The 18,995-nt window shown below is 32.7% G+C and overlaps 2 protein-coding genes across 9 annotated transcripts; one reads left to right on the forward strand and one right to left on the reverse strand.

The window, feature by feature from the left end:
* Positions 1–547: 547 nt before the first annotated feature.
* LOC101495273 (pectinesterase/pectinesterase inhibitor PPE8B-like) lies at positions 548–6,803 on the reverse strand. The gene is made up of 6 exons (XM_012718904.3): positions 5,723–6,803; positions 4,990–5,161; positions 4,086–4,612; positions 3,354–3,525; positions 2,528–2,976; positions 548–1,349 (listed from the first exon to the last, which is right to left on the reverse strand). Exons 5-6 carry the CDS (start codon positions 2,652–2,654, stop codon positions 646–648), a joined length of 831 nt encoding a protein of 276 aa, XP_012574358.1. The 5' UTR covers positions 2,655–2,976; positions 3,354–3,525; positions 4,086–4,612; positions 4,990–5,161; positions 5,723–6,803; the 3' UTR covers positions 548–645.
* Positions 6,804–7,528: 725 nt separating this feature from the next.
* On the forward strand, positions 7,529–9,019 carry LOC101514191 (transmembrane 9 superfamily member 3-like). Of its 8 annotated transcripts, none has more exons than XR_012161797.1 (4): positions 7,541–7,739; positions 7,838–8,123; positions 8,312–8,352; positions 8,454–9,019. XR_012161797.1 is itself a non-coding variant. In XM_073364843.1 (3 exons), exons 1-3 carry the CDS (start codon positions 7,611–7,613, stop codon positions 8,483–8,485), a joined length of 225 nt encoding a protein of 74 aa, XP_073220944.1. In that variant the 5' UTR covers positions 7,529–7,610; the 3' UTR covers positions 8,486–9,019. The 8 variants fall into 8 exon arrangements, 2 of the variants coding, with proteins under 2 accessions (XP_073220944.1, XP_073220943.1); XR_012161795.1 differs by having other exon boundaries at positions 7,542–7,762; XM_073364843.1 differs by lacking the exon at positions 7,838–8,123 and having other exon boundaries at positions 7,529–7,762.
* Positions 9,020–18,995: the final 9,976 nt, after the last annotated feature.

An 18,995-nucleotide genomic window follows, 5' to 3' on the forward strand; every position in this document is an offset into this window, starting at 1 on the left:
CGACGCATACATTTTTTTTATAGGATAAGTCTCATTTTTATATAAAATATAATATAGATCCATATAAAAACGCAAGTAGTTGTCTTCTTCTTCTCTTTTGTTTAATTTCTATTCGCTTCATTTAAGAGGGTGATTTAGGGTCAATTTTTTGTTCGAAATCACCCATCTAAATTATTTTTCTTAATTTCTTTTATTTAAATAAGTGATTTTCATGCATATCTTATTTTATTTTATTTTTCTTCATTTTAGTGTGATGTTTTATTTTCCATCTTATTACGATATTGTTTTGGTTTCACGCTTTGTTTTTCGTGTTTGTAAATTTATTGTTTATATTTTTAACGATTTTAAATTGTATTATTGATCAATGTAATTTCGATATGAGTTAATGAATTTCATTTTAAAGTAAATCTTTTAATTGATTTTGGTTTAAACCCTATATTATGCGTTATTGAGCAAATACAAGTCTCTAAAATTGAAAGAAAATTTAATTTGTTGTGCATGACCATATTTACCAATTTGTTTTGTCCAAAATGAAATGCAACTAGCTATCTTATCAAATGTGTAATTATTAAATTATCAAGCAAGAGATTAATTATAATAACATCAAATTATCTCTTCTAACATTATATTATAATAATAATAACTTCAAGTATGACTCCCAAATCCAAGAGTGAATGGTACACCCGTTGAAGATAACCATAGGTTCCCTAAAATGAAGTGGGCCGCTGTGAAGTTATTTGTCTGCCTATAATCATTTAGAATATGATACTGTTTCCATTTAACTCTGCCCTGTATCTTTGCTCCTGGTCCATAATTCTTATACTCAGCATAATACAATGTGTCTAAATATTGGGATTTGTTCCACCCTAACCATCCTTTTGGACTCAAAACATCACTTAGGTAAGACTGCATAAAAATCGTTGTAGAATATGACTGCCACGGTCTTCCAAAGAATGTTGAGGTTGATTTAACAAAAGGTAAAAGGTCAAAGTCTGCAGATATGTTGCAAAACTGAAATGAGAAACCAGTTAAGTCTCCATTGACTTTTCCTCCCTGAGCGGTGATAGTATTGCTTTGTTTCGGCAATCCGTTTTTGACTAATAGTTTACAATTTTGAAAAACTGCAATGGCATATCCAAAGATAAAGTCCATCGTGCCACTGATTTTGCAGTCTCTATAGAATTGGCGGTTGCTATGCGCATATAAGCTATCTTGATAGCCAAAAATTCCACATCGATAAAATACTGAGAAGTCAGAAAGAGATTTTAATGCCACCGCTTGTTCACCCATAGGTCCAGCCGTATTTCTAAAGGACATATCCCGTGCAATGAAACCTCCACCCATGACACCTTCACAAAAGGATAAAGATCAATAAGAATTGGATCAAGGTTTTAATATTGAAGAAGATAAGAGGAGTTTCGGGACTTCAGAGATGTTTGTAGAGATTATAGCAGAGATCTTCTTTTTATTATCTTACAAATACAAACGAATTATTAGACTAATTAACAGAATCCATTACTTATTATTAATAATCTATTTATGCAATTCTTTGAGTTCCTTATATATCTAAGGTTATGCTTCTTAAAGTTACCTTAAATCATAGTACTGACCGAATTTCAATTAATGCTTCTGGTTATTGCATTAAATGGTAGTTTAGTGAACTATAGGGTCTCTAACTACTCAATAACTTAATTTTATTTATTTAAATTAAAAAACCAGGATGTTTAATAATATTTTCAAACGAGAAAAATAAAAAATAAAAATATTATTCTATAAAAACAATTATAGACAGAAAAACTTCACTAAAAAAAACTTCCGTAAAACTATAATTATACAAATAAAAACTATGAGTGCAGAATACAATCTAAAGTAGTAATCTTGGTTCAAAAGTAAATTTTAATAAAATACTATCTATTTTTAATTTTTACAAAATACTTTGTTTTTACTAAAATAGTAACGATCAACTCTTGACTACTTTTTGAGATTCATGTTAAACAGATTCATTTTTTGTATCTAATTATATCTCTTTAATTCATTTTAGGACAAGACTATATTTATGTTCAAATATAATGTTTTTAAATATTTGAACCACATAGAAGTATGAGAACACCTAGACACACATTATGTTGAATTTTTTTTCAAAAATCAATAGGGCCAAATCAAATTTGTCTTCATGGACCTTTATACTACTATTATCATTTTCCAAGAAGATATGAAATTAAATAAAAAAAATGTATGAATAATAATATTTAGACACCCATACACTTCATCAATATCTTAAAAGAGAATGATAAAATATATGTGATATATAGATATTGTGATAACAAAAGGGAAATTAAATGATTGAATTGATGTAGAAAAATAAAATATCCAAATATCAGTGATCAGAAATATATCTAAAGAGAAATTGTAAAAAATTGATAATTTGTAAGGGGTTGTGTGTCCGTACCAAATGTTGTTGTGAAGTATGTGGACAAATTAATTTTTTTATGACTTAAGTTACTGGAGATAATGGTTGCGTCCATACCTTCTCCGATCATCATGAGGTTCTTCTTGTCAAACTCAACCTCAACATTCTCCATATAAACTCCCCTCTTTATGAATATGACATAGCGTTTCTCACTAGAGCTTGGGGCTGCATGCACCACCTCCATCACTGTAGTAAAATCTCCAATACCATCAGCTGCAACTACAACATCAAAAATATGGGGTGCATTTGTCTGTAATAGCTTTTTGTCGCTTCATACTACCCAAGAAGGAAATCGGCCCTTGTTGGCAGAGTGGTAAGAGATTGGTTGCACCTCCACTTTGATGAGGAGATCATAAACCAGGGAATCGACCTTGTCAATTTTTGTGGATATTTTATCATTCATGTTAACATTGGTTTCTTTAAGTTCATCCATGCATGTGTCGCATGAATAGCACTTAACCATGTCCGTAAATCGTGACCATGGTTACCAGTACCATTATATTTTCCTGCAACAAATAATACCCACTTTTATTAATTAATTTATTCTAATGTTGCAAATTTGTTATTATGAAAGTGAAGTACCTAACAGATAAATCATAAATGCTAACAAAATAGAGAAAGAGGAGGTTGGTTCCAATTTTTACACAAATGTTAAATTCAGAAAAATTTTATATTAAGTTACTGTCAAAAAAGGTCAATCTTAAGACCATTTTGTACATGTAAATAATTTATATTAACGTGGGTAAAGATTGGTAGTCACTGAAAACAACACTTCAAATACCAAGGAATTTAACAGATTATTCAAAATAAAGGCAATGGATACTAACAAAGGCACTGAATAATGCTAATGAGAATGAAGAAAGATAATGAATGATGATGTTACCTTTCGAACTCTCAACAGCAAATCTACACCAAGCGAGTTCTTTGACGGACAAGTCTAGCAATTTCAAACACGTTGAAATGGAGTTGGAGAAACAAAAGTCGTCAACACCATTAACTTTGGTGAGCTCAAACTGCAGAATACATGTAACATCCTGCAACACTTCCTCTACAGTCTTCAAGGAAACAACAAACTCATAAGGAGTCAGAAAAATGTTATATTCATAAAAATTATATATTCATATACTGTCAAAAAGGTAGGGGTGGACAAAGATCAGATCTGAATTAGAATCGTTTGAAAACTAAACTAAACTGGTTTTCAGTTTAAAAAAATTGAACCGAATTAATTTTCAATTCAAAAAACCGAATCAAACAGTTGTATAAACTGGGGAACTGATTTATTACTTTGAACCAAACCAATCAAGTTTAACTTTTTTTTTTGTTCATATAGGTCAAATTTTACATAATTACCCAGAAATTATATTATCATTTTCTGAAAAATATGAAATTAAATATAAACATATATAAAACTCATAGTTATACACCTATTCACTTCATCAACATTTTGAAAAAGAATGACCAAATTATATGTAATATATACATAATGTAATAAAAAAGAGATAAAATAGAATATTGAATTGAGGTAGAAAAATTAAGTATCCAAATATCACGACTTGAAATATATCTAAAAAGAAATTGTAAAAAATTGATAATTTGTAGGGGGTTGTGTTCGTACCAAATGTTGTTGTGAAGTATGTCGACAGATTAATTTTTTTATGACTTAAGTTACTGGAGATAATGGTTGCGTCCATACCCTCTCCAATCATCATGAGGTTCTTCTTGTCAAACTCAACCTCAACATTCTCCATATAAACTCCCCTGTTTATGAATATGACATAGCGCTTCTCACTAGAGCTTGGGGCTGCATGCACCGCCTCCATCACTATAGTAAAATCTCCAGTACCATCAGCTGCAACTACAACATCAAAAATATGAGGTGCATCTGTCTGTAATAGCTTTTTGTCGCTTCGGGCTACCCAAGAAAGAAATCGGCTCTTGTTGGCAGAGTGGTAAGAGATTGGTTGCACCTCCACTTTGATGAGAAGATCATAAACCAGGGAATCGACCTTGTCAATTTTTGTGGATATTTTATCATTCATGTTAACATTGGTTTCTTTAAGTTCATCCATGCATGTGTCGCATGAATAGCACTTAACCTTGTCCGTAAATCATGACCAAGGTTACCAGTACCATTATATTTTCCTGCAACAAATAATACCCACTTTTATTAATTAATTTATTCTAATGTTGCAAATTTGTTATTATGAAAGTGAAGTACCTAACAGATAAATCATAAATGCTAACAAAATAGAGAAAGAGGAGGTTGGTTCCAATTTTTACACAAATGTTAAATTCAGAAAAATTTTATATTAAGTTACTGTCAAAAAAGGTCAATCTTAAGACCATTTTGTACATGTAAATAATTTATATTAACGTGGGTAAAGATTGGTAGTCACTGAAAACAACACTTCAAATACCAAGGAATTTAACAGATTATTCAAAATAAAGGCAATGGATACTAACAAAGGCACTGAATAATGCTAATGAGAATGAAGAAAGATAATGAATGATGATGTTACCTTTCGAACTCTCAACAGCAAATCTACACCAAGCGAGTTCTTTGACGGACAAGTCTAGCAATTTCAAACACGTTGAAATGGAGTTGGAGAAACAAAAGTCGTCAACACCATTAACTTTGGTGAGCTCAAACTGCAGAATACATGTAACATCCTGCAACACTTCCTCTACAGTCTTCAAGGAAACAACAAACTCATAAGGAGTCAGAAAAATGTTATGTTCATAAAAATTATATATTCATATACTGTCAAAAAGGTAGGGGTGGACAAAGATCAGATCTGAATTAGAATCGTTTGAAAACTGAACTGAACTGGTTTTCAGTTTTAAAAAATTGAACCGAACTAATTTTCAATTCAAAAAACTGATTCAAACTGTTGTATAAACTGGGGAACTGATTTATTACTTTGAACCAAACCAATCAAGTTTAACTTTTTTTGTTTGTTCATATAGGTCAAATTTTACATAATTACCCAGAAATTATATTATCATTTTCTGAAAAATATGAAATTAAATATAAACATATATAAAACTCATAGTTATACACCTATTCACTTCATCAACATTTTGAAAAAGAATGATCAAATTATATGTAATATATACATAATGTGATAAAAAAGAGAGATAAAATAGAATATTGAATTGAGGTAGAAAAGTTAAGTATCCAAATATCATGACTTGAAATATATCTAAAAAAACTTGTAAAAACTTGATAATTTGTAGGAGTTGTGTCCTTACCAAATGTTGTTGTGTAGAATGTGCCCAACTTATTTTTTCCATGACTCAAGTTATAATAGTTGTATCCATAGGTTCTCATTGTCAACCTCAACATTATCCATATAAACTCACCTCTTTACAAATATGACATATCACTTCTTACTAGAGTTTGGGGCTACATGCACCACATCTATCACTTTAGTAAAATCTTCAGTCCCATCAACTACAAGTACAACATCAAAAATATGGGTTGCATTTGTCTGCAATAGCTTTTTGTCGCTTCGGTCTACCCAAAAAGGAAACTGGCCATTGTTGGCAAAGTTGTCAGTTATTGGGTGCACCTCCACTTTGATTCAGAGATCATAAACCAATGAATCCACCTCGTCAATTTTTGTGGATATTTTATCATTTATGTTAACCCTGGTTCCTTTAAGTTAATCCAGGCATATGTTGGTATTGACATGAATAACACTTAACCATGTTCGTAACTCATAACCAAGGTTACCAGTACCATTATATTTTCCTACAACAAATAATACCCACTTCTATTAATTAATTTATTCTAATGTTGCTAATTTGTAATTATGAAAGGGAAGTACCTAAGAGATAAATCATGAATGCTAACAAAACAGATAAAAAGGAGGTTGGTTCTAATTTGTACACAAATGTTAAATTCAAAAAAATTATCTATCCATATATTGTCAAAAAGATAGGGGTGGACAAAGATCAGTTTTGTATTAGAACCGTTTGAAAACTTAACTGAACTAGTTTTCTGTTTAGAAAAACTAAAACGAACCAAATTTCAGTTCAAAAAACTGAATCAAACTGTTGTATAAACTGGTGAACTGATTTATTACTGTGAACCGAACCGAACAAGTTTAACTTAGTTTTTTTTTTTGTTCATATAGGTCAAATTTTACATAATTATCTATAATTACTTCTAAAAAACAAATTTGATTCTAGTTTTTTTGAACTAAAAATCGGTTATGTTTAGCTTTTTCGAACTAAAAATTGGTTTGATTCGATTTTTTCAAATTGAAAACCGGTTTGATTCAGTTTTAGTTTTAAAAAATTAGTTTGAAAACAATTTAGTTCTCAATTTTTATAAATCAATTCAGTTCAAAAATAATTGGGTTCAGTTCAATTTTACAATTTTTAATTTTTTAACACCCTTAAAACAAAGTCACTCTAATACCATTTTGTACATACAAATAATTTATACTAACGTGGATAAAGATTGGTTATCGCTTAAAACAACACTTCAAATCTTTCTTCCAATAACAAGTTAAATATTTTTTTAAAAAAATTCTATACTTAAGTAACATAAAGTAAAATAAATTTTCTTTCTTCCAAATTTAAGTAACTTATCTCTTTCTTCCAATTTTATGCATCCATCAAACTATTAAAGTTAGAGTATCCTTGCCCTCTATTTTATTCATCCTTATCAATTAAATAATTATTTTTTAAATAATTATATTATATATGTATGATATATAAAAAACATAAAATTTCTGTATGATTATTTTATCCTTCATTTACATATTTTATTTAAATTTCTAATATTTTTTATTCACTTAAATAACTTAATTTTTTATAATATCTACTCCTAAATATAAAAGGATACCAACTTTCAATGTAACGTTTTTTTTTTCCTTCCAACTATACCCTCCATTTAACTATTTTAGTTTCTATTTTATACTTTTTTATCAGTGAAATAACTATAACTGTTTAAAAAAAATAATTATATAAAATTTATAACTAAGAAAATAAAAACAGATAAGATAAGAAAGAAATTTAAAACTAAGAAAATAAAAACAGAAATTTAAAACTAAGAAAATAAAAACAGATAAATAAATTGAGTGTTGTGATATATTCATTTGTTTGAATCTTGCAAGAGAGAAGAAAGAAAATGGGAAGGAGCAAGGTGTTAGTTTTGTGGATCCTAATCTCTCTTTCTCTTCTCGCTACTCACGTTAGATCTGATGCCTCCGATCACCGTTACGGCGACGGAGATCCCGTTCCTCTTTACGCTAACAAAGTCAGTACCTTTCATAACCCCAGGTACCCTCCGATCTCCTTTCAATTTCTCTGATCTTCTTTTTTCAATTTACTCTTCGAACATTTTGAACAAAGCAGCAACGAGATCTAGAGACAGATGACTGATGAGGTTGCGGCGAGTAGAGAGGCAGCGACGAATGGCCACGGACAGAGGCAGTCAGGCAGACGAACGATTGGCCGCAGCGAGCGATTTCGTGAGCGAGCAGACGAGCGATTATTGTAGAGAGACGACCGCACGTTTGTCTTGATTCATGAATCTGATTATGGAGGAGGGAGAGAGGAAGGCTGGAACTTGTAAGCAAAAGGGAGAGAGGAAGGCTGGATGGAAGAGAGAGGAAGAATGAGAAAACTGAATTAAGTTTAGGTATACTTGTAAGTTTTTAATTTTAAGATGGACATTTTAGTCATTGTACCTATAATTTTTTCTTTTGGGGTGGCCGCGGCCCCCCTTAGTCGGAAGCTCCGCCCCTGTTACTCATCATCTATTTTTAATTTCTTACTAGTATTATTTTTCTGATTTTTCTTTTTTTTTTTTTATTTATTTCATTTCAGTGAAACGTATGGTTACCTTGACCTCCCATTTTGTGTAACAGGTAACTGTCTTATTAATTTTTGCTTCAGCTTTTGTTATTCATTACTTCGATTAAACTTAAAGTTAGTATTATTAGTGTGATAACATGTTATATTTACACAGATTTGTTTCTAGTTTATTTAACTCTTGTTTAATAACAAGAGAAGACTGAAGCGCTTGGTGAGGTGTTGAATGGAGATCGCCTTGTTAGTGCTCCTTATGAACTTCACTTTAGAAACTAATGGATATGAATATTAACAAAGGCAATGAATAATGCTAATGAGAATAAAGAATGATAATGAATGATGATGTTACCTTTCAAACTCTCAACAGCAAATCTACACCAAGCGAGTTCTTTGACGGACAAGTCTAGCAATTTCAAACATGTTGAAATGGCGTTGGAGAAACAAAAGTGGTCAACACCATTAACTTTGGTGAGCTCAAACTGCAGAATAGATGTAACATCCTGCAACACTTCCTCTACAGTCTTCAAGGAAACAACAAACTCATAAGGAGTCACATTCAAACACTCTAGTCTCTTTAGACTGTTTAGACTAAAGCCAACAGTAGAAGAATCAAACTGAGTGCAAAAGAAAATGAAAATGAAAAACATGGACAAAGATGGTTGTTTAATTAGATGGTGAAATAGCCATTAGAACAAATAAAAAACTTCTAAGTTTGAGTTTGAGTTTGAGTCTATAGAACTTCAGTCATATTTATAGTGAATATAAAGTTCATGTGTTTTCAATTAATTAAAAATATTTTATGTAAAACTGTTAAATAATTATAAAAAATAAAAAATAAATATAAATAATTTTAAACAAAATCTTGATGGTAAATATCTAGCTTCAATAGTAGTGTGCTACTTCCTACGTTAAATTGGTTGTAATATATAATTTTCTTTGTATTTAGTAAAAATGGAGAAGACAATAAATATATATGATGTTGATTAATTTGTCATATATAATAACTCAATATTCAAATAGGAATCTAGATACTAAAAATAAGCAAATGGTTAAAGTTATTATCAAATCCCTAAATTGGTTTACAATAACATTTTGACAACCTCACTATATACCATCTATAGTAATCTATTTTTTTTAACCTTTTTAACCTAAGAAGTAATTGCTTAATAGATACATAATGTTAAGGTTTCTATATTAAGAGAAATGAGAAAAATGGAAAAAAAATATGTCTTTTGCCAATTGCATAAAAAGTTACAATCACTACCTTCAGTAGCTGCTTTGTATACTGTCGTTCCATTGTACTCTATTTCACAGCATTTCCTTTCTATGGTTTTCTTTATAATGGCATAAACATACATGCACTACGCGAAAAAACGGCTTTTACAGCGCTTTTTTTAAGCCATTTACAGCGCTTTTTCAAAAAAATAAGCGCTGTGGAAACGAGCGCTGTAAATGATACAACAGCGCTTTTATAAAAGCGCTATAAAACATGTAAATACAACGCGCGCTTGTTATGCACATTTTACAGCGCTTCTTCACAAAAAGCGCTGTAATATGCACCCCGTCATATGAGTTATGGGTGTGCATATTACAGCGCTTTCTCACAAAAGCGCTGTAATATGCCCACCCATAATTTCATATATGGGCGTACATATTACAGCGCTTTCTCGAAAAAGCGCTGTAATATGCACCCCGTCATATGAGTTATGGGTGTACATATTACAGCGCTTTCTCGAAGAAGCGCTGTAATATGCCCACCCATAATTTCATATATGGGTGTGCATATTACAGCGCTTTCTCGAAAAAGCGCTGTAATATGCACCCCGTCATATGAGTTATGGGTAAAACACTACATTGTAGATATGTTTTTAAGAAATAAAGAAAGTGATAAATTGTTCTTGGCACCATATAATTCAGGGTACGTAATTTTATCTTTTTTAATTGATGAGAATTTAATTTATTAGTTGTCTATAAACAAAATTGCTTAACCAATTTTTTGTTGTTGTAGGGCACATTGGGTGCTATTTGCAATCAATGCGGTCTCTGAAGTGATATACTATTTGGATCCCGTGCACGGCGATTACACCAATCACCCCGGAATAAAGAATATGCTCGACACGTAAGTAATATTCATTTATTTCTTACATATATATATTTATATATATATATATATAAATATATATATGTAAGAAATAAATGAATATTACTTACGTGTCGAGCATATTCTTTATTCCGGGGTGATTGGTGTAATCGCCGTGCACGGGATCCAAATAGTATATCACTTCAGAGACCGCATTGATTGCAAATAGCACCCAATGTGCCCTACAACAACAAAAAATTGGTTAAGCAATTTTGTTTATAGACAACTAATAAATTAAATTCTCATCAATTAAAAAAGATAAAATTACGTACCCTGAATTATATGGTGCCAAGAACAATTTATCACTTTCTTTATTTCTTAAAAACATATCTACAATGTAGTGTTTTACATTGTCTGGATCGAGTTTGAACATCGACATCTTATGCGGAGACAAGAATGAGTATTTATTTGACAGTTTCCTCGTGCACACGACCTTCTCGTACAAAAACCTTCAATGAAAATTTTAAACTAGATTAATTACCAATACATTTAATTAATTACAAATAAATGCAATTAAAAGTATTTTTTACCTTATGTACAAGCTGATTACAGTAACACTCAGCTCCTTATGTTCGAGAAGATCGTACATTTGCTCCTTTTCGAGGTATTCAATATACTCATCTCCAAAGATGTCTTGATTCATTTGTACAATGGGCGAATCGTTGCTGCTGCCCATGTTCCTTTTTATTTGGATGTCAAGACACGCCCCGTATTTACCAAGGCGTGGCTGACTTTTATTAGGAGCAGCAGCAGCAGCGACCGATTTTCCCCGATCCAGATTTTTTGTTGCTGCAAGTTTTGCAGCTTTATTACCCTCCAGCCTTTGTAGTTTGGCAGCCCTATTAACCTCCAATTTTTGAGGTCTGCTGCCTTTTTTTGGCTGTAGGGGTGGTTTATTTATTTGGACCTACAAAAATGAGGTAAAATGTTAGTTTATTGAATCTGAAAAAATAAAAAACCTTAGGCAATAAATGTGACAAACCTTTTCGGGAGATGTAACTGATTTGTCCTTGGGAATCTTTTTTTCGAGGGCAACAAGGTGTGTGGGCCATGCCACGTAACTGCCAATAGCGTCGCTTAAGAACTTCATATCTCCATCGTTGTCCGGTATGGGCAACGGTGCAGTTGGTTCGAAAGCAACCGTAGGCGATACTTTGACATGGCCCGCGGGGATCGGAATATTGTGCAATACTTCTCCCGAAGTATTGTGCAATATTCCTTTTCCCACCTTCCGTTGAGTCGGCGAGGACAAGTATAGGACACATGTAGTGACACCCTACATCAATAGTTAAAACATAAGTACAGTTAATATATAAGTTTGTTTAATACATAAGTAATTACATAAGCAAGTAAGTAGTAAGTAATTAATTACCTCGGGAATACTCTTCAAACCGACGTTGCAACTCCCGGTTTCACTCTCCATTTGTATTTCAGGTTGGAGCTGAACCGGAAGTTGCTTGTCTTTATTCGTATTCACCAAGAGTGCCACTTGCTCCGATAAGATTCTGAGCTTCTCTAATACTTCCTCGTTGGAAGGTTTTTGGCGCTTCTCTTGAGGAAAAAAGCTTTTGGGAGTTACGCCAAATCCTTTCCCCCTCACTCGACCGGAATACTCAGGGACATTAAACACTTTCCCAAGAATGTCCCTGCACGTATCCTTGTTGCCCTCTTGAGTTTCAGAACTTTGTTCAATAGTTTCCTAAAATACATGTAACATTAAAAAGATAAGTTCAATAGCATTTTTAAAATACAATATTAAAAAATATTAAAGTGATAATATACTTACACAAAGTTCTACAACTTTCTTGACATTTTCATTATCAACCACTCCTTCTTTGTTAACACGCGCTTCCTTCCATAAGATATGACGACCCAAGGGTTGATCGGCTTGGGTGTCTTTTCTCTATTCGTTAAAATCATAAACAAAATAATACAAATTAGTTACACACTATAGTTTATAATACAAATTACAAGTGATGTTTAATTACTTACAATTTTTTGTTCAAGGCGTGCATATCCCATACGTGATTTCTTGTATGGGTGTTTTGGGTTGCTTGCCCGTTCGCGATTTGCCTTACTAATATTCTATATAAAAAAAAAATAGCAATTGTGTAAAAATTTAAAATACGCTACGAATATGAATAATAAAACACAAATGCTAATAAATTAATCACTTACGACAAACGCCGGGTCAGAACGTTTGGAAACAAATGCACTCCATTCATCCTTTGATATATAATGTTGATATATCTTTGGAGGTTCAGCATTTGTGTTTCCTTCTCTATCTTTTAGATAGAAATTTGAGAGATGGGATCTAAATCCACGATGGATTTTCCCAGCAACTCTCAAAACATATGACTTTCGTTCCTCATCAAGAACAAAAGTGGTCTGCAATGAAAACAATTATAAGTAATGTATTTTACAGAAAAAAAATTATAAATGACAAAAGAGTAGATCAAAATATTTACTTGAATGTCATTCCAGATGATATCTTTGGCATCCTTCAACGCCTTATCTCTCCAGTTGTCTATTGTTATTGGGACATTTTGACGAACAACAGCCCCAATGTAGCTTACAAACATGGAGCTGTTGGGGTCAACTGGCTGACCACTCTCGTTCCAGCCAACCTAATAAACTCATATAGTAAGTACATGCCCTAAACCCTAAAAAAAGATAAAAAAACACACAGCAAACAGAGTATATATAGTATACCTCAAATTTAATGCCACTGCTCCGTGCTTTAATCACCCTTTGCATGATAGTTGCACCACGTTTGACTTCTTTTTCGTAAGTCTTAGAGGTGCCAACTTCTTCATTTTGAACTTCTAAATCTTTGTTTGTATCCATTTAACTACAACAAGTTCAACATGCACTTTAGTATAACATCAACAAGCTCAACATGGATCATGCATTATTATAAACAAACTCAACATGTATCAGTATATCTTAAAAAAGCTCAACATGCATTCTAATGATTACAAAAATTTAATAACATCAATACCTGAATAATGATGGTTCGAAGAAAGACGAAATGCAAAGAAAAGAGGGTTTGCAGAAAGTTCACAGAAATATGGTTCACAGAAATACGGTTTGAAGAAATACGTAATGAGGGTTACGTATTTCAATGAAAATATATTGTGTGAAATGGGAGAGATGATCTTGGATGGAAATAAGGTTCGAAATGAAGGAGATGATCGTGGAAATAAGGTTCGTAAAGGACGGGATGATAGGGTTTGCAAAAGAAGAGAAGAAATGAAGGTTGAGATGAAGGTTACGTAATGAAGAGGAAACTGAAGAGGTAACTGTTATATATACGTAACACTTTTACAGCGCTTTTTATAAGCCTTTTACAGCGCTTATTTTGTAAAGCGCTCTAAAAGGCTTCTTTAGTTAAATTTTTAAAAGGCTCTTTTACAGCGCTTTTTTCAAATAAGCGCTGTAAAAGACCTCCGTGTGTTATTATGTTATTTGAATGCCTTTTACAGCGCTTTTTTCAAATAAGCGCTGTAAAAGACCTCCGTGTGTTATTATGTTATTTGAATGCCTTTTACAGCGCTTTTTTCAAATAAGCGCTGTAAAAGACCTCCGTGTGTTATTATGTTATATGAATGCCTTTTACAGCGCTTTCACACATAAGCGCTCTAAAAGGCTTCTTTAGTTAAATTTTTAAAAGGCTCTTTTACAGCGCTTTTTTCAAATAAGCGCTGTAAAAGACCTCCGTGTGTTATTATGTTATATGAATGCCTTTTACAGCGCTTTCACACATAAGCGCTCTAAAAGGCTTCTTTAGTTAAATTTTTAAAAGGCTCTTTTACAGCGCTTTTTTCAAATAAGCGCTGTAAAAGACCTCCGTGTGTTATTATGTTATTTGAATGCCTTTTACAGCGCTTTTACACATAAGCGCTCTAAAATGTCTCTTTATGTTAATTTTAAGAGGCTCTTTTACAGCGCTTTTCCCAAATAAGCGCTGTAAAAGACCTCCGTGTGTTATTATGTTATATGAATGTTTTTTAAAGCCTTTTACAGCGCTTTTCCACATAAGCGCTCTAAAATGTCTCTTTATGTTAATTTTAAAAGGCTCTTTTACAGCGCTTTTTCCAAATAAGCGCTGTAAAAGGCCTTATTGTTTTTGTGTTTTGTTATGTTATGTTATTTTTTAAACAAGCTCAACATGCATGCAAAACCCACATAGTAGTAACTGGTCACCACAAAAATCCCTTCCTCTTCACCAAACTCTTCTCCTTTTATGCATCTTCTTCACAAACATCAAAGCTTACTCTTTCACAATTCAATCTCCACCTCAACACCCTTTTTATCTCTTTACATTCTCTTTCCTTCTTAAATCGAAACTTAATTGGTATTCAGGATCATTGCCATGTTGCGAAAAATGGGTTTGTGTCTGGTGTTTTTGGGGATTCCCATGATGCGTACAAGGTGTTTGAAGAAATGGGTTTGTGTCTGATGTTTTTTGGATTCCCATGATGCGTACAAGGTGTTTGAAGAAATGGGTTTGTGTCTGATGTTTTTTGGATTCCCATGATGCGTACAAGGTGTTTGAAGAAATTAGGTGTCTGATGAATATTATTTTTAAAGCTTTTTTACAGCGCTTTGTCAAATAAGCGCTGTAAAATGTCTTTTTTACTCACTTTCAAAAGAGTCGTTTACAGCGCTTTGTGTGAAAAGCGCTGTAAAAGGTATAAAACACTCATTATTTTATTTTTAAAAGGATCTTTTACAGCGCTTTTTAAGATAAGCGCTGTAAAATGTCTCTTTATTTTATTTTTGTGTTTGGTTTATTTGGGTTGGGATGACATTAAAAACATTTTTATCATTGTTTATTGGATTAAAAATATTGTTATCATTGTCTTTATCACAATACTTTAGGAGATGATGAATTATTAGAAATGAGTATTCTGAAGAATCTATATATATATATGCACTGAGCAAAAGAGAATCTCTCTATTCAGTTCAGTTCAGTTCATGTAAATTACTAATTTATATTCAGTTCAGTTCATGTAAATCAAGCTAAATATAAAACACTCATTGTTACATGAACTTGGTATAAAACACTCAAATCAAGCTAAATATAAGCAGAAAATAAATTAATCAGAAAATAAATTAATCAGAACTTAGTATAAAACACTCAATTCAGATTACATGCATATTTACAATAACACAGTTCAGATTACATGCATAGCTTATATAAAACAATTAAACATATATATACATTAAGATGCCCTTCTTCTTTTCCTGGTGACATTCACATTTGTTTGTCCATTTACAATACGAAACGATGGATTAATCCAAATTCCCTCATCATGATCATCTCTAAGATATAAACCATCATCAGTTGAATCAATTTCATGTGGTTGTTGTGATGTTGCAAATAAAAGATCATTACCAACATCTTCATCATTATTGTTATCATCACTTATTTTATTGGTCGATAGGACAACAGACCATTTATCATTAGAAGGATCAGTGACATAAAACACTTGTTGAGCTTGCGACGCTAAAATAAAAGGCTCGTCTTTGTATCCCACCCTATTAAAATCGACAAGCAAGAATCCTGACTCATCAATCCGAACGCCATTATTATTATCGACCCACTTGCAACCAAATATGGGAACACGAAACATTGTGTAGTCTAACTCCCATATGCGCTCGATAACCCCAAAATATGATAGATTTGCATATATTGGGTTTTTGTCTTTTGCACTTGAGACATGCATCGCTTCAGCTACGAGAGTGACTCCACTATTTTGCATAGTGGTCTGATCATCTTGTTCTTTGGTATAAAATGTGTAGCCGTTAATAACATAACCAGTGTAAGAAAAGACATGTAAGCTCGGACCATTTGCTAGCCACCTCAATCTATTTGAAATTGATCCGGGGTCTATATCAAATTTTGACATTATGTGATTTTTTAACCATGTTACAAAACTTCGATTGTGCTCTCGAGTTATCCAATTTTGATTCCTATTCATGTTCAAACGAGATAACTGATCAATGTGTATTGTAACATACGGTTGAACCTCATCATCATTGTGCAGAACATACAATTGTGCCTGCTCCCATTCTGTCCTTGATATAGTCAGTAGTCTCCTTCCAGTTATCCCTTCTCCTGATAGTCTTCCCGAATGACGAGACATGGGAAGCCCTATGGATTCAACATTGGACAGATATTCAGTACAAAATTCAGCAGCCTCTTCAACAATGTATCGTTCAGCAATACAACCTTCTGGTCGACTTCTACTTTTTACGTACCCTTTTAATATTTTCATATATCGTTCTATCGGATACATCCATCTCATATAAGCTGGCCCACAAAGTTGTGTCTCCTTAACCAGATGAACAGTAAGGTGAACCATTATATCAAAAAACGATGGTGGGAAATACATTTCAAGCTCACACAAAGTAACAACAATTTCCCTCTGCAATGTCGGTAATTTCTGAGGGTCGATCACTTTACTACAAATTTCCCTGAAGAAGAAACATAATCTAGTTAAGGCTAGTCGAACTTTTTCAGGTAAAATGGAACGTATACCTATTGGTAGCAAATGCTCCATTATAATATGACAATCATGGGTCTTCAAACCTTTTAACTTGAGGTCTTTCATACAAACCAAATTTTTAATGTTCGAAGAGTATCCTTCTGGAACTTTAACTTCGTGTAGAAATTTACATAAAACAATTTTTTCCTTTCTAGATAGAGTATGAGCGGCTGGAGGTAGATATGTGCGATTTCCTTTCTTTACTGGAGCCAGTTCATTTCTTATTCCCATATCGACCAAGTCCAATCTTGCATTGACGCCATCTTTAGACTTTCCTGGAACATTGAGTAACGTACCAATAACACTTTCAAATACATTTTTTTCAATATGCATCACATCGAGGAAATGTCTTACATACAATGACTTCCAATATGGCAATTCAAAGAAAATTGACTTTTTCTTCCACCCAGTTTTCACCAGCTCTCCCGCAAAAGGTTTGCCAAATTTATTGGTCAAACCTTGTACTTTTTCAAGTATTTGATATCCAGTCGGTGCTAAAGGAGCTTTACCTTCCTCTGATTTTCCATTGAATGCATTTCTCCACCCACGATACTGATGACTATAAGGTAAAAATCTACGATGTCCAAGAAACACATTCTTCTTACAATGTTTCAACCGCATCCAATTTGTACTCTCTTCACATATAGGACATGCACACTGACCTTTAATGCTATATCCTGATAAATTACCATATGCTGGAAAATCATTAATTATGCCGAACAACATAACCCTTAAATTGAAACATTCTTTCTTATACCCATCATAAACTTCCACACCTGTCTCCCACATACTTTTTAAATTTTCGATTAGAGGAGTCAAGTATACGTCGATATCATTCCCCGGTTGTTTGGGTCCAGAAATTAACAGAGACAACATCATAAACTTACGCTTCATACATAACCATGGAGGTAGGTTATATATTACCAAAATCACAGGCCACGTGCTATGTGAGATGCTTTGAAGACCATGTGGATTCATTCCATCAGTAGAAAGTGCAAGTCTTAGATTTCTTGACTCTATCCCGAATTCAGGATACTCGTGATCAATTTTTGCCCATTGTGGGGAATCTGCAGGGTGTCGAAACATTCCATCTCTAATTCTTTCATCTGCATGCCATGTCAAGTGTTTTGAATCTTCTTCACTGCGATACATGCGCCTAAATCTTGGTATTATAGGAAAATACCACACGACTTTTGCTGGAGTAGATTCTTTCTTCTTATATCGAGAGACATTGCATTTCGGACACGCCTTAAGTAGTTCATATTCGTTTCGAAATAAAATGCAATCGTTAGGACACGCATGAATCCTTTCGTAACTCATTCCAATAGAACACAAAATCCGTTTAGCCTCGTAGGTCCGACTGGGAAGTTCATTATCATCTGGCAACATATCTTTTATGAGTGTTAATAATTCCGTAAAGCTTTTATCAGACCATCCATTACTCGCTTTTAAGTTGTACAACTTTAATATCGCTGACAGTCTTGTGAATTTAGTACAACCATTATATAATTCTTTCTCTGCATCACTCAACAAACTTTCAAACATTTTAGGACAATCTCGAAGATCTTCTTCAACTGCTTTTGCAATCTCATCAACTCGGTCCGGCTCATATGTATCTGTATCGAAATCAGTTGAAGCATATGTAGAACTATTCTCAAAATTAATGTTTCCTTTTTTTTTCTCACCATGTCTTATCCAACATGTGTAGCTTTGATCAATTCCATTACATACTAGATGTCCTTCTAATTCATCTTCTCTAACACGTTTTCCAAAACAACATTTTAAACAAGGACAAACTACTCTATTTGGATCTTTTGCATTCTTCACTGCAAACTCAACAAACTCCTTCACTCCAATTTCATACTCTTTTGACAATCGATTGGCTGAAATCCATTTCCTATCCATATTATACCACCTATATAAATGCAGTAACAAAAATAATAAGCTTTCAAAACATATCAACAAGTTTCAAAAAGAAACCAATATCAACTAACAATTTCAAAAC

This window comes from Cicer arietinum, chromosome 1 (assembly GCF_000331145.2).
Source record: "Cicer arietinum cultivar CDC Frontier isolate Library 1 chromosome 1, Cicar.CDCFrontier_v2.0, whole genome shotgun sequence".
Taxonomy (NCBI): domain Eukaryota; kingdom Viridiplantae; phylum Streptophyta; class Magnoliopsida; order Fabales; family Fabaceae; genus Cicer; species Cicer arietinum.